General features: G+C 37.1%; 1 protein-coding gene across 1 annotated transcript in view; it reads left to right on the top strand.

Moving 5' to 3' along the window:
- Positions 1-15915, top strand: part of LOC133528607 (uncharacterized) — a 35506-nt gene that overhangs the window by 4046 nt on the left and 15545 nt on the right. Inside the window, 5 exon segments of the mRNA XM_061866053.1 lie at positions 3054-3248; positions 3736-3849; positions 3851-6241; positions 6446-8828; positions 9300-9423. Coding sequence (XP_061722037.1) covers positions 3054-3248; positions 3736-3849; positions 3851-6241; positions 6446-8828; positions 9300-9423 — 5207 coding nt within the window.

The raw sequence follows: 15915 nt of genomic DNA, 5'->3' as shown, positions 1-15915 counted from the left end.
AAATTGATACCTTATAATGCAAACAAACTACCAAACATTTATTCAGCAAACGGGCCACAGGGGCACTTTTACATATAAATTTTTTACAAGCAATAAAAATAACAAAATACAGTTACAAATATGGAATCAATGAAATATTAGATACTTTATGTACGTAGAGATGTATACAGTCTCTAAATGTCGAATTACACATTGTTAAGGCATTGTAGCGCTAGTTGTACGATTGTGTACGTTCGGTATTCAATATTCTGGAGACCTCGACTGGAAAGCCGAGGTGACGGAAAACCACGAGCCAAATGGTCGGACGATATCAGGCAGGGCCGACCTGGCATAGAACCGCCGCATACAGAACAACACGGAAATCCATGAAAGAGGCATATGTTCAGCAGTGGACGCATATATGCTGAGAAGAAGATATAAGAAGAAGTACGTTCGGTCGTAACCATTTACTTACCGGTTGATTTCAACTTAATATATTTTTAGTTACAAGGTTTTTTATTTGGCTAATTTTTTAAGTTATGCACTATTATGCCTTACGCTATCTAGTTGTGCATGTTTGCTTGCGCTTTCCGACGGCTCTTAATACAAACAGTAAACACAAGTTGGTCTAGTATCTTGTATACTAAATACTAACAGCCGCACAAAATAATCGTTTTGCGTAATTGTTCTTCACCGTTATACTTGTTCTGAATCACTCAACAGTTGTTCAAGTTCAAACGCGCTGATTCTGGAAAATGTATTGTATTACTACTACACAATGTTGGCATAGCATAATAACAGTGACCTTGCAGAGTATTAGAGTCAGGATACTGACTCAAATTTTATGACGTAGGCTCAGAGAATGGAGTTTTTGAAAAGTCGAGCTTTTTTTAGATCACAATACGGTTGCCAAAAATTTAACTAGGCCTTTCTCTAGGGACTTCCGCGATACGAATCATGAGTTTTTGACTTTCGCTCGATATAAAAATATCAAAGTTAATAAATTTTGTACAAAAACTATTAATATAAAAATAATTTCTATAAATGAACAATATTATGCTTAAGAAAACTCAGCGATTACTTTTTATTATTATTAAAAATACAAATAATTAAAATTCAAAAACATGATATCCATGGTCCCGAGTACGCACATCCATCTCGCTCACGCTTACTCTCAGTGAGAGTGAGAGAAGAACACGAACCTACTGGGCTTGCCTTAAGGTCCGTCTAGCCATGGCCATGGCCTTGGTGGAATCCACCCGCAAACTGCACGCGCTCTACACTCGTAGTTACCTATTGGGAACGTATGTGTAAATGTGTAGTTACCTCTAGCGTTGCTATAGAATCACGGGCATCGTTTAGGGAAAATTGCGTAGGTTATAGTGTATGCATAAGATTTTCCGTCTTGTTTAGACAAGGCCGAGTCAAGTTTACGAAAAAAGTTGAGCCTGCATAATTAAATTTTTAAATGTTAATTCAATACTGGACCCAACCATTTGCTGCGTTTTGCAACACCGACGACGCTGCTGTATGTGTCCCGTTTACACTACCTTACGAAGGTCGAGGAGATCGTAAAGTATCTACGAATCAAGTCCGGGTTCGTCCTGAGGGAATCTCGACACAATGTGAATTTTAATTATTTTGTGGTGAGCGTTGCGCCTGAACCTAGCGACCTTCACCAAGGAGGAGTTTTGGTTTTGTGTGTTTTTAGATATATTAATATAATAATATTTATGCTAGTTTATAAGATTTTTATCTATGGGCCAATAAATAGTTGCTGAAAATAAAGATTTTCTTTTTTCATTTCATTTTCAATGCTAAAAGTGATATTTTTAATTCTAATTGGGCCTGAACGGGTTGATAAAACTATGAAGTATTATGAGTATTTCCTTACTAATAACTATAAGTATAATTATCAATAAATTGTTATTGTTGCAGTGGTAATGAACTGAAAGGCGCCACAAACCTGTAATCATTATTTTACATAACATAACCTCCAGACTTGTTTACATCCAAGTATTAGAATAATTAACTTTAAGCCTTCTCATTAAGATCGAGAGTTGATTGGCAAGGGAAAAAGTTTATTTTTTAGGGTAATCAAACTATTAAGAGTTCGTTGCTATCTGTATTGTAGACAACTTATGTTGCGTTAATTATTGAAAACTTAGACGTTTCTTTTGTTGCAAAGACTAAAAAGTTTTGTTAGCATACCAAAATTATTGAAACACTAAATAAATCAATCAATCAATTAATTTAATTTATCAATCTTTAATTAAATTTAAACAAATAAGTGAGTTGTCAAAATATTTCAAAAGCGTTATAGTTCGTGTCATCTGCAATGAAAGATTTGTCAAATCTAACCTTTAATAACTACTTAGACAATACGAGTAAATAAATAAATAAAATGACACGATCTACACTTTTTATTTTTTATTTTATTTATTCTAAAAATTACACTGCATTAAAGTTAGTTCGTAAAGCATTAAATGTAGAAGTAGTAGTGGTAGTGCAGAATGCACTGTGAAATTTATTAAAAGTATACACAACAAAATAACAATGATGAATAGAAAATAACAATAACAAAGTACCACTACAAAATACAAAAAAAAAATAACAAACTTAATAGATAACAGAAGTTACCGTAGTGTATGGATCCCTGCAACTTCCGAGGTCACATGCGCCTGGTAGACCGTTTTGTAAAAACTGTATACCCACCGCTTTTGGAAGAACCCCCATTTAGTCCTCCGAAAAAACCTTTGCCAAAGATACATTGATTAAGATGCGTAAAATAAAAAATAAAAACTGTGCTTTGAATTTGACAGGTACTTAAACGAGATGGCGCTGTACAGCTCCATACATTTTGTGATAACTCTGATTGTCAAAAGTTGACGCTTGACAATTCAGTAACCGCAAAACTTATGTATGGCGCAGTACAGCGCCATCTGTTTTGGATGTCAAATTAAGGGGCATGGTTTTTTTTAGACTTAACCTCTCTATTACAATCAATTCTCTTTGCCTTTGCAGAGACTTCATTCCACCAACGGGACTAGTACTTACTATTTCCAATTGTTCAGGTGACATCAGGCGAGCAGTTCGTCGCGATCCCTCGAGCGAGCCCCAGCGTCCCATGCATCGGCTGCGCGTCCCATGTAGACACCACCGCAGCCGGCGTGCCTGAACTGGCCAACCTTGGCATCCGACATTTAGACCTCCACGACCCGGCCAAGCATGTGCTCAGATCTGTTGTTGATGTAGAGAGACAGGTTCAGGTAGGTTCATAACTTAGTTTAAAATATTGTCTGTGTGTGTCCTCTAACTTTTAAACCTTTAAAAAACTAAAACGCTTAATTTCCACAAAAACTTTTGAATATGATTGGTTGAGCCAATAAAGAGTTTTTTCAAACACGCTCTTTTGCTTGTACGGCTTTTTGTATTGTATGAAGGTACGGAATCCTCCAAATTTTTTTTATTTTATTTAATCAAATAAAATAGAGACAGTATAAACCAAATGACTGTACAATTTAGAGTCAACTGAATACACAACATATTCCAAAAAGGTCCGACATGCACTTGGCCGGTTTTATCATTCATTTATCATAAGGTTCATCCGCCTCTGCTTTAAATGCAATGGATTTTGCAAATTATGAGAAATCAAATAAAAAGTGTCTAGTATTATTTGTACTGTACTTTTAATATTTATATCTATTACACAATATTCTAATAACACAATGAAAATGCAGCATACCTTCTTTACAGGTAGTAAATGGTGTCCGCTACATACTCACCCTGCTTGTCGATTACGACAATTGCACGGCGCCTGACGCCGCGCCTTGCCTAGTGAGTATTCCATGCAAAATTTCCATCCTCGAAAAAACCATGGAAAAAGTTACCAGACGGCTCAAAGTACCGAGCTATACTAGCCAACAACTGCACTGCTGAATGGTTATTTGGTGACGAAGGCGAGGTGCTACCCGTTCTTGAAAATAATGAAAACAATGAAATTCACCCAGACCCCAATGCCGATCCTGATGCTTTGAAAGTTATTCATAATTTAGATGTGCAAGCGCGTCCTAATCAAGAAAATGCTAATGCTGATGATGTTTTGAAAAATATAGAAGACCAAATTATTCCGCTCAGTGAATTTGAAGCATCTGGACACCGCATTGAAGCAACTACAACAGAAAAAATAACGCTACCACAAGAAACTGCCGAGCAGATTCACGCAGACGAAATACAAAGAAATTATAATGAAAATGCGGCCATCGGACAGCAGTCCCAAACGAGTGAAACTAACTCTTTATTAAGCGTAGACAAGAAGAAAGCGATTGATGATCTAATGCAATATTTTGATTTAAATAGCTTCCAAAAACCGGAAGTTACTAGTGATCATCACAGAGAAAGAAGAAGTTACGATGATGATTCAAAAGATTCAATGCTTGCGAATAATCTTCAGAATTTAAATGCCACAAATATCGCATTCATTACAAAATTGGCCCGAAAAATGGTTGCTTACTTAAATAAAGTAGATATGGTTATACAAAACAGAGTTTTGGCAGATGTATTACTCGCGGAAAACGAATTTGTGAATAGCCAGCATTACTTCTACTTACGAGCGTCAGTAACCATTCCCTGCAACAAATCTCAATGTAACGATAATGAGAACGTAAAAGAAATTTGCAGCGGTTCTGTAGAAGCTACCGAAGAAAACACTCCTAGGATACTAAATGCATTCTGTTATGAAGCAGAAAATCATTTTAACAAAGAAAAAAAAATTTCGGTGGACGATCCTATACTTGTCGATCTAGTTAAACCTGCTATAGAAAAAATCGAATCAGAATCTCCTAAAGATAATGCGATTAAGTTAATAAAAATTCTAGATGCAACTACAAAAAAGATCTCTGGGACATTAACAAGGATCACCTTGTCCCTTAAATATACAAATTGTAAGAAATCGCAGGATTTTTACAATCGAATGAACTGCAGTATAATTGAAGACATGGGCTCTAATATCTGTCAAGTGGATATACACGAAATACATGATGATATGCAAATTAATTACGTGTGCACTAAAAGAAGCGCACGCGAAGATTTCTCGGATTCAGAGCAAGTTGATTGGAAAACTGGAAACGTTGATCCGAAAATTCGTAACATTGTACAAGAAGCTTTAAAGAACCTTGAACATAAAACAGTTGCAATTCGAAAACTAAAAGTAGTTGACGTAAAATCAGTTTCGACTAAACTTGTTGACGGTCTGTTAACTAAAGTCGCCTTTTCCGTCGGATATACAAATTGTCTTAAGCATAAGAATGTAGATGTTAATACCTGTGAATTACTGCAAAATACACCAATTCACGAGTGCGTAGCGCAAGTATGGGATAGACCATGGCTAGCAGATAGTAGGCAAATAAATGTTAAGTGTGAAAAGGATTCTGACAGACATTTAGATATTGAAAACAATGAGATCACCGTGTTTAGAAAAAAACGATCTCACTTTGTTGGAGGTGAAAATGAGAAAAACCCTAATGATCCTCTCTACAAAAAATTAGCAGATGAATCTATAAAACAACACTTAGCATCCAATAACGGTCTTCAAGTCAGTGTAAAAGAGCTAAAAGTAAAGCGAGTAGTCACTCAAGTAGTTGCAGGAACTCTAACTAAAATTGATTTCGATGTAATCGCTGCCGATGGCGAAATATTCAGCTGCCATTCTAAGGTTTGGGAACGGCCTTGGCTTAATAAGAAAGAAATTAACGTGACTTGTGATTTTAATAAACAGAAAAATAGAGCTAAAAGAAGTTTATCTGGCGGCATAACAGAAGCAAATCCTGAAGACCCAAAATACAGAAAATTAGCTCAAGAATCTTTAGACAAGTATCGTGCGACTCTTGTTGGTGGCCAACTTAATGTCAAAGAACTGAAAGTAACCAAAGTTGTAACACAGGTAGTTTCTGGCATAAAAACATCTATTGACTTCACTATATTCCCTACCAACGGTGATGAAATAACGTGCCATTCTGAGATTTGGGAACGGGCGTGGCTTAACAAGAAGGAAATAGATGTAAAATGTGGATTGAAGGGCCGAGAAAAGCGTGAAATATTTCACGACAACCTGAAGCAATATAAACAAGGATCTCCAATTGAACTGGATGCAAGAGAGCCACAGTTCAAATTATTAGCGGTCGAGTCTTTACAAAAGTATGTAGAGATGATAAACAGCACAGTACATCATGAAGTTGTCGAAGTAAAGAAGGTGATTTCCAAGGTAAATCGATAATATACATGCACTTATAAAATACGATCGTATATTTTATATCATCGTTAGATTACCAAATTCAATATGCCTGTTATTCATCAATTTATTACTTTTTAATTGCACGTGAAATCAAAATTAAAAGTATATACCGTCATGTTTTTGTGTCGAATCATTTTTATACTAGTCTCCAATGATTTTTATTGTTATCTTTAGGTAGTTGCAGGGAAACTCTACGAAATAGATTTCACCGCAGTTCCTACTACATGTTCAATGTATGAGGCTAAACCAGGAAATTGTATCGCTCTTAACGACACTCTTTTGTCTTGTCATGCACAAGTCTGGGCTCGCCCTTGGTTGAAATCAAACGAGATTGATGTCATCTGTAAAGTCGATGATACTAAAGTTGAAGAAGAAGAAGACGATGATCATGAAAAGAAGCGCACATTACACCCATGGCAAGAAAAAAATGGTAAAGAACTAAACATTCTTGCTCAAGAGGTATTGCAAACGTATGAAAAACAGTCTAACTCAATGTATAAACATAAAATAAGAAATATTGGGAAATCCTTTGAGCAAATTAGTGATGGTATTTTGACCACTATTGAATTTTATGCGTCACCCACGCAATGTTTAACTGTTGATGAAACTAACGTGGATGACTGCCAGATAAAGCAACCCGAAGTTGTAAAATTGTGCAGTTCGATTGTACGGGAGCGCACATGGATATACTTTAAAGATATAAAGGTGTCGTGTAAAAATGTAAAAGCTACTAATTTAGTCTCACTAAGTTGGGACGAAGAAATACCAAGCGCGGGAGTCAAATACGCCGGCAGACATAAAAGAGACGTAATTGGAGATGATGACGATAATTACATGGATGATGAAATGAAATATTATTATGCCAATCGTGCTATGCAACATCTTAACCAACGCAGTGACAGTCATAACTTACAGAAAATGATTACCATTCATTCTCTTGATGTCTCCAATCAGATGGGTGCACGAATGATACGTATGTACATCGAAACGGCTTTGACATTCTGTGTTCGTCATCAACTAGGGCGTGTCGATCTCGCCCAGTGTGATGAAATGGAAGGTCTGGCGCACAAATTGTGTCACGTCAGGCTATGGCCCTCTCTCAATGATGAATTGATTATTCGGCATGTGGTTGTAGTTTGCGACGATGATAGTGACTTTTCTTCGGTGACTGGATTCGAGACATCTAAATTGATAGCGGCCTCGTTGCGAAAGCTGGAAGAATCACCTAAAGTAAAATTCAAATTAGTCCATCAAGGAGAGCCATACGTAATGCCTACACTCAGCTCGAGATTCCCTATTAAATTGAATTTTGTTGTTCTAAGGACTAATTGCACTAAAGATATAGATGTGTTTAAACATCGACAAATGTGCTTTGTAGATTCTACTACACCAGCTACGTCGTGCGAATCTAAGATATATCTTTCTCCCAATAGCAAGGACATCAAAGATATTACAGCTTGGTGCTCTCCAACTCGCAGGGAACGAAGAGATGTCAGCTTTGGCCCAGCTAAATCGAATAGCGAGGATGCTATCATTGCTGAACTAGTTGAAGCATCACTGGAAAAACTTGAAACATCGTCGCTGCACAGATATAAACAAAGGGCATTGAAAATCAATAGTTACTCAACTAAAATCACAAGAGGACGAGAGACCACAATAGATTTTGACGTCGGATATTCATCTTGCTTAAAATATGAGTCCATCAAGAATATAAGTAATTGTGAATTCCTCGAGCACCTTCCAATAAGGCATTGCATATCCCGTGTCTTCGAAAGGCTGTGGGTGGAAAACGGTAAAAATATTGAAGTAGTTTGCGAAGATGATGAGACCCCGTTAGAATCTCAAATGGAATTCGAAAACGCTGATACAGCTAATCAAATTGCAAACGAAGCTTTAAAACACATAGAAGCTAAATATCCTAATGCAAAGAGGCTTCAAGTTGTTAGGATATTTTCTCTACAGAAGCAAACTATAGCTGGGATTCACTACAGGTTAAAAATGGAAGTTGGCGTTACAGATTGTCCCGCGTTAAGTCTTAAGACAGACTGCAAGTTAGTTGATGGATTCGAAAATAACAAGTTCTGTCGTGTCAACGTGTGGATTAGGCCTTGGACGGATCACCCTCCAAATTTCCGCGTTATTTGCGATTATCAAGAAAGCGAGACCGCTGAAGTGTACCATAGAATGCAAGCTGAACACCTTTTCGCCAACTTCCTCGCAACATATAGGCCAGATTACATGGACGATTACAAAGAAATGTCGAGGAGGTTCAAGATATTCAGAGCTAACGTTAGAAAGGTTCACGAGTTGAACATTCACGAAAGAGGAACGGCGACGTACGCAATCACCCAGTTCTCCGACTTGACTACTGAGGAGTTTAGCAACAAGTATCTGGGGTTGAAAACGAGCTTGAAGAGTGACAATAACATCCCCATGATTAAGGCGGAAATTCCGAAGATAGATTTGCCACAGTCCTTCGACTGGCGCGATCACGGCGCCGTCACGGAGGTCAAGGACCAGGGACAATGCGGTAGCTGCTGGGCTTTCAGTGTTACAGGTGAGATATCATTTTATTATGTACATTCAGCAAAACTGTTAGCTTAGCAACCCTGCAAATAAAAATGTGTGCACGGGTGCTAAGCTGATACTCGTAGTTATACTGACTGTATTTTCATTTAGTTTTACTTCAATGGTCAGGTCAAGACTGTCACCTTATTTGCCAATGCCGAATTGTAGGCCGATCAGAAATAGGTAGATGTGCAAGTCGTAAAAGCTTTCCTAGAAACTGAAAAAGTTCTCAGATATTTAACAAGTGAAAAGGTTTCCTTTTTAAAATGGAAAAATTATGATTCCCATACAAAAATATGAGAAGTGTCCGAATGTATCCCATGTGGAAATTGCGCAATTTTTTAATCTTGCCGAAGGAAAATTAGTAGAAATAGATTTATGTCTAACTTAAAATATCAATGCGACGCTATATATAATACCTACCATAATAATATTAATAATCGATAATTACTTTGTACAGGAAACGTGGAAGGTCAATGGAAGCTAACCTCGGGCAAGTTGTTATACCTGTCGGAGCAGGAGCTGGTGGACTGTGACAAGATGGACCAGGGCTGCAATGGCGGCCTGATGGACAATGCTTACAGGTAATTTAAATTGTATTCTAAGCAGCTGGTGTCGGCTAGCAAACGCAGTTATTAAAACGATCTGTAAACCCAAGCAAAGTCAAGATCTTAAGGTATTCAACAGAGTTTTTAAAAATCGTAGCACTTTTTTAGATCTTAATATGTATGGTTTCCACAATCAATCAAATCAAAATCAATTCGAAATCAGATTTAAGACTCACGAACGTATGTCTAAAGCGCAGCTTTAAACATTTGTATCTATTATTGCACAAAAGCTATCTTCAGGAAAATTAGGTCAGTGGCAAACAAGCATACAATACGCCTGATAGTTAGCGGTCACCGTAACCTATGGATGCCTGCAACTCCAGGGGTGTTACATGCGCATTGCCGATTTTCAATAACTTGTATGGAGTTTTTTTTTGTTAGCCTACTTTAGTGTCCCACTGCTGGGCAAAGGCCTCCCCTCGTTTTCTCCACTCGACCCTGTCGTCGGCATTTTCCCACCATTTTGGGTAGAATGCGTCCAAGTCGTCCCGCCATCTCCTTTTCGGTCTGCCTGCACCATCTATGTTGTTCCGTGGGTCCCACTCGTGCACCTTTCCGGGTCCCAGTTTCCAGCCCAGTCCCAGTTGTATTGACTATACTTAGAATTATGATTATCGTTAACGATAAACGGTTATCATCTTGACTATGCGTCCCGAAGAAAGGTATTGTTTTTTGAGTATACGCGGTATAGTTTTAATAGATTATTTGAAACATCCGTCATCCTTTGTATTGAATCATATCGTAAAATATTTATATATAATTTCCATTGACTTCATAAATACGTTTGTGTTTCTGTCACCTACATATAACATCATAAATTTCTCAGAACGTTAACGAAGATTTCGTCATTTCTATGAGAAAACTACCGATTAAGTCATCACAAGTCACAACAATAAGAATGATAGGCGGAGAGTTAGTCGCGGAAAAAGGGACCTATACGTATAAAATTTACAAAGTAATGAAAGCCTTCTAATTAGTTACTGGTAGGTGTGTGCTATCCATACTTAGATACACCTCGTTGTAAACTCTTTCTGTGATAGCTATTTGCACCCATGTAAAATTGTACAAAGCTTTTAGAGTATGTGCGGAAAGAGAAGAGTCGTGGAATGTATGGGGCCCAATACATTCCACGACTCTTCTCTTTCCAAACAGACTATAGAACCTAAAAACGATATTCACACAACATACTTTAAATACCGCTAAATGGCTGAATGTTTATTTTACACTTTTAGGCTTAGCCAAATCATAGAAAAAATGAATCGTGATATCTCCTTAGACCCCAGATGGTGATCAATCGTGATTTTTTCAGACCCCCTTACACGTGGACAGCCCCCTATTATATTTAGCCCCTTATTATTATTATTTGTATGAAAAGATCCGGGCGCCTGCTAACGCTGCATGGCATCCTCAATGACAAAGTGTGCCAAATTTCTGTGAAAATATGACGTTTATATGGACACAACCTCGCTTTGTTAACTTTGTTAAAAAAAGTAAACAGCAGATCCATTTGTTAATCACACAAATAATCGTCTGGCTATTTCAAAGCAATATGCCAAACCACGAAATGATAAATTAGGTATTAAGTTTCGATTACATGTGTAATCGCTTCATCGCTTAATTTAATACCTAATCGGACTCGGTTTTAAAGTTTTAGAAGCACTGCGAACATATACCGCTGTATTACGATTTTAAAATTCCAATGATTTATACATATACATCGGTAAACATACACGACCTTGACGCGACTCGCATTATATCTCGCGCGCACCAATTAGCTGCTTGACAGTTTTTTGTAAATAATGTCAATCGATCTTGATTTTCCTGAGGATGAACAAGAAACAAGAGAGAGAGACAAACGGCCCTGACCACCGGCAGCTTGGGCCCTGTCCTGCTGCTGGCGGCACCCTAGGTTAGGTTTTTTATAATGTGTTTATATCTTTTGTGTTGTTTTGTATTTTACTTTTATATACATATTGTAAAGCCTAACTTAAGAAGGAAGATAAATAAAGAAATAATAATATTGCGCCTGCACGTAGAACGCATAACAATTTTATTAATTACTCGTATTTGTAGCGTAATAAAGTAAAAATGGTCAAGTCATGCGTGTCTACAAGAACAATAGCGTAGGTCGGACAACCTACACGATATACATACAACATTATATGTATGCGGATATACTCACGATCTAAGAGCTAGGCACAAAAACGTGTACAATTTATATCCCAACGAAGCACCTTGGTTAGTGTGTTATCTATCCTTATACTGTACTAGATTCAGGCCTTGGCAGCTGTTCATCTATTGGAAGTGAGTGAATATACTAAGCAAATTTTTATAGAACAAAGCGAGGTTGTGTCCATATAAACGTCATATTTTCACAGAAATTTGGCACACTTTGTCATTGAGGATGCCATGCAGCGTTAGCAGGCGCCCGGATCTTTTCATACAAATAATAATAATAAGGGGCTAAATATAATAGGGGGCTGTCCACGTGTAAGGGGGTCTGAAAAAATCACGATTGATCACCATCTGGGGTCTAAGGAGATATCACGATTCATTTTTTCTATGATTTGGCTAAGCCTAAAAGTGTAAAATAAACATTCAGCCATTTAGCGGTATTTAAAGTATGTTGTGTGAATATCGTTTTTAGGTTCTATAGTCTGTTTGGAAAGAGAAGAGTCGTGGAATGTATGGGGCCCAATACATTCCACGACTCTTCTCTTTCCAAACAGACTATAGAACCTAAAAACGATATTCACACAACATACTTTAAATACCGCTAAATGGCTGAATGTTTATTTTACACTTTTAGGCTTAGCCAAATCATAGAAAAAATGAATCGTGATATCTCCTTAGACCCCAGATGGTGATCAATCGTGATTTTTTCAGACCCCCTTACACGTGGACAGCCCCCTATTATATTTAGCCCCTTATTATTATTATTTGTATGAAAAGATCCGGGCGCCTGCTAACGCTGCATGGCATCCTCAATGACAAAGTGTGCCAAATTTCTGTGAAAATATGACGTTTATATGGACACAACCTCGCTTTGTTCTATAAAAATTTGCTTAGTATATTCACTCACTTCCAATAGATGAACAGCTGCCAAGGCCTGAATCTAGTACAGTATAAGGATAGATAACACACTAACCAAGGTGCTTCGTTGGGATATAAATTGTACACGTTTTTGTGCCTAGCTCTTAGATCGTGAGTATATCCGCATACATATAATGTTGTATGTATATCGTGTAGGTTGTCCGACCTACGCTATTGTTCTTGTAGACACGCATGACTTGACCATTTTTACTTTATTACGCTACAAATACGAGTAATTAATAAAATTGTTATGCGTTCTACGTGCAGGCGCAATATTATTATTTCTTTATTTATCTTCCTTCTTAAGTTAGGCTTTACAATATGTATATAAAAGTAAAATACAAAACAACACAAAAGATATAAACACATTATAAAAAACCTAACCTAGGGTGCCGCCAGCAGCAGGACAGGGCCCAAGCTGCCGGTGGTCAGGGCCGTTTGTCTCTCTCTCTTGTTTCTTGTTCATCCTCAGGAAAATCAAGATCGATTGACATTATTTACAAAAAACTGTCAAGCAGCTAATTGGTGCGCGCGAGATATAATGCGAGTCGCGTCAAGGTCGTGTATGTTTACCGATGTATATGTATAAATCATTGGAATTTTAAAATCGTAATACAGCGGTATATGTTCGCAGTGCTTCTAAAACTTTAAAACCGAGTCCGATTAGGTATTAAATTAAGCGATGAAGCGATTACACATGTAATCGAAACTTAATACCTAATTTATCATTTCGTGGTTTGGCATATTGCTTTGAAATAGCCAGACGATTATTTGTGTGATTAACAAATGGATCTGCTGTTTACTTTTTTTAAATAAGTAACTTTTATAATTGAATTAATTTTAGAGGTTGTTAGGATATTCGATTCACTTTGATTAAATGATTAGTTAAATGTCATACGAACCCGCCGCCAAAAAGCCATTCCCATTTTCAAACCACATGATTCAACTACATGAAATGAACCATTCACGTAGTGTATCTATGTCGGGTATTAGTTTTCATTGCTAAAAATGATCTTCTTCTTCAACCTAGCCGTTTTCCCGGCCTAGCGCTACGGTCCGCTTTTCTACTCAATCATCTCTAAGTTCTCCACTTTGCCCAGTCGTCGGCATCCTCAGGTGTAAGATTGTTCTCTTCCATGTCTGCTGTCACGACGTCCAGCCAGCACTTCTTAGGCCTACCGCGGCCGAGTGATCTAGGGCCTTGGACAGTGAGGTCGAGGCATCTATTTCCGACGTAGTCTACTGGTCTGCGGCCGGAGGTGACTTTCTAAAAATTATCATCTGCAAAAAATTATCATAAAAAGAAAATAGGGCAAGTAGAAGTACTGTATGTAAAAACTTCAACTCGATGTAATTTACCAGATAGTATACAGAGGTAAATGTTCAATTTCATGTTATTTCAGAATGTCGTTTTAAAATGAGAGCATAACTTCGATTGTATGGCGGCGGCCTAAGTGTGGCTCTTAGGGCCAACCCACGCCAGTAAAATAAATAAATATTATTGGACATTCTTACACAAATTGACTATGTCCCACAGTAAACTCAATAAGGCTTGTATTGAGGGTACTTAGACAACGACATATATAATATACATGTATAAATACTTAGAAAAAACTCATGACTCACGAACAAATATCGTGCTCATCACACGAATAAATGCCCTTACCAGGATTTGAACCCAGAACCATCGGCACCGGTCGTCAAAAGGACCAGTTTCTTTTGAGCGTCGGCATCTAATCATGGCGCTATGAAAACTGAGCTATAACCGCGAAAATTGAAGTTCGTCAATTGCGGGCATTTTTCTCTATCACTCTAATTACGCCCTTATGAGAGTAAAAGAGAAAGATCCCCGCGAATTTTGGTTTTCGCGGTAGGCCCCCTGGTGTCGGTCGCTGCGCAGTTGCGCCAACGTTGCATCGAGCAGTAGCCATAGAGTTGACTAAACGCCGACGATCGAGAGACGATGTGTTGGTTGACCTGTGGCCGTGGTGTTAAAACTTTACGGGCCTGATTTAGATAAATTATGTTTTATCCTTTTCTTACAAATGCATAAGTCAAAATAATAGATAAAGACAAACGATTCGTTCGCCTTTGTACTACACAATTATGTTCTATCTGATGTAGTAAATATTTCATTTTTCTCGTACAATAAAGTGTTTGTTTACTTACTTTCTCTCGTACGATCCATAGCTAATTCTGGCCAGTAACGCGTTTATGAATAACGCCATAACTCTATACCGCAAAACTGATGTATACCTACAAAAAGTAGTTACCTCATTAAGAAGTGTGTAAGCACAATTTAGGTTAACTACCTCATTTTTGTATGAGAATTTTCATAAGATCAATTTTATTTCTTTTGACTTGAGGTATCTTTCTAACTAAAACGTTTTGTAATAAATTTTCTAGACATTTACAAGAATATGATTGACGATTGTATGAAGTACAGAAATGTTAATTACCTTCAAAACAATAAAATTGCCGTAATGATTAAGGTGGTTCGACTAGGTTACCCAAAGTTTAAACCTCACTAGATGGCGCCACAATTGCAAATTTTGAGTTTTAATTTTTTTGTGGAGTAGTCTTGGTATTTCTATACTGTAAATTATGTTTAGCGCACTCTTTAAATAAATATTGAACTATTACAACAAACATTGAACACTTCATTGTACAAAAACTACCCCTTAATGTCGACAGAATGTTTCTTAACTCTATTTCTAAGTATCACTCACACATTCAAACAGTCTTACTGGGATCCTTGTAGTAGACAATTTGGCACAGCGTGAGTAGGCTTCAATAGCGTTGCGGTATGTACGTGGAAATACATGCAAGAGGATGTGGGTTCGAGACTCATTAGTTTTTTTTTTGTTATCAGTATTATCAAGTAGCTATTATTAATAAATTATTTTATGAGAAATATGAGCGTTTTCCATAAAAATATTAAAAATCTGATTCTCACACATCATGATATTTTTGGGTTCTTCCAACTCAGAATCACTAGCATAATTAATCCTCGTGCTAAAAAAACCCGAAAATTTGTATTGAAATTTTAGTTTTACTCTGAAATTTCTTTCACACCAAAATAAATAAAAATAAATAAATAAAATGTTTTTATTTAACCTCACAAAAGATAATTTTACAAAATAAACTTAAGTATTATTATTTATTTATTTTTACCTTTGCGAGGGACTGGAGTCTGAACTAGGTTAGACCTGTATTACAGATCTCCAGGCCCTCACCCCGGAAATACAAGCTGCAATTATATAGTTACACTAAAAAAGTGACTGACAATGATAATTTATGAGGTACATAAGAGTAAAAAAGAAAAAATGATGAAAATAGGGTAGTGTGCATGCTTAATTTAGTTTATAATACGTG

Source organism: Cydia pomonella, chromosome 19 (assembly GCF_033807575.1).
Source record: "Cydia pomonella isolate Wapato2018A chromosome 19, ilCydPomo1, whole genome shotgun sequence".
Classification (NCBI taxonomy): domain Eukaryota; kingdom Metazoa; phylum Arthropoda; class Insecta; order Lepidoptera; family Tortricidae; genus Cydia; species Cydia pomonella.
This window is presented reverse-complemented; position numbering and strand designations above follow the sequence as displayed.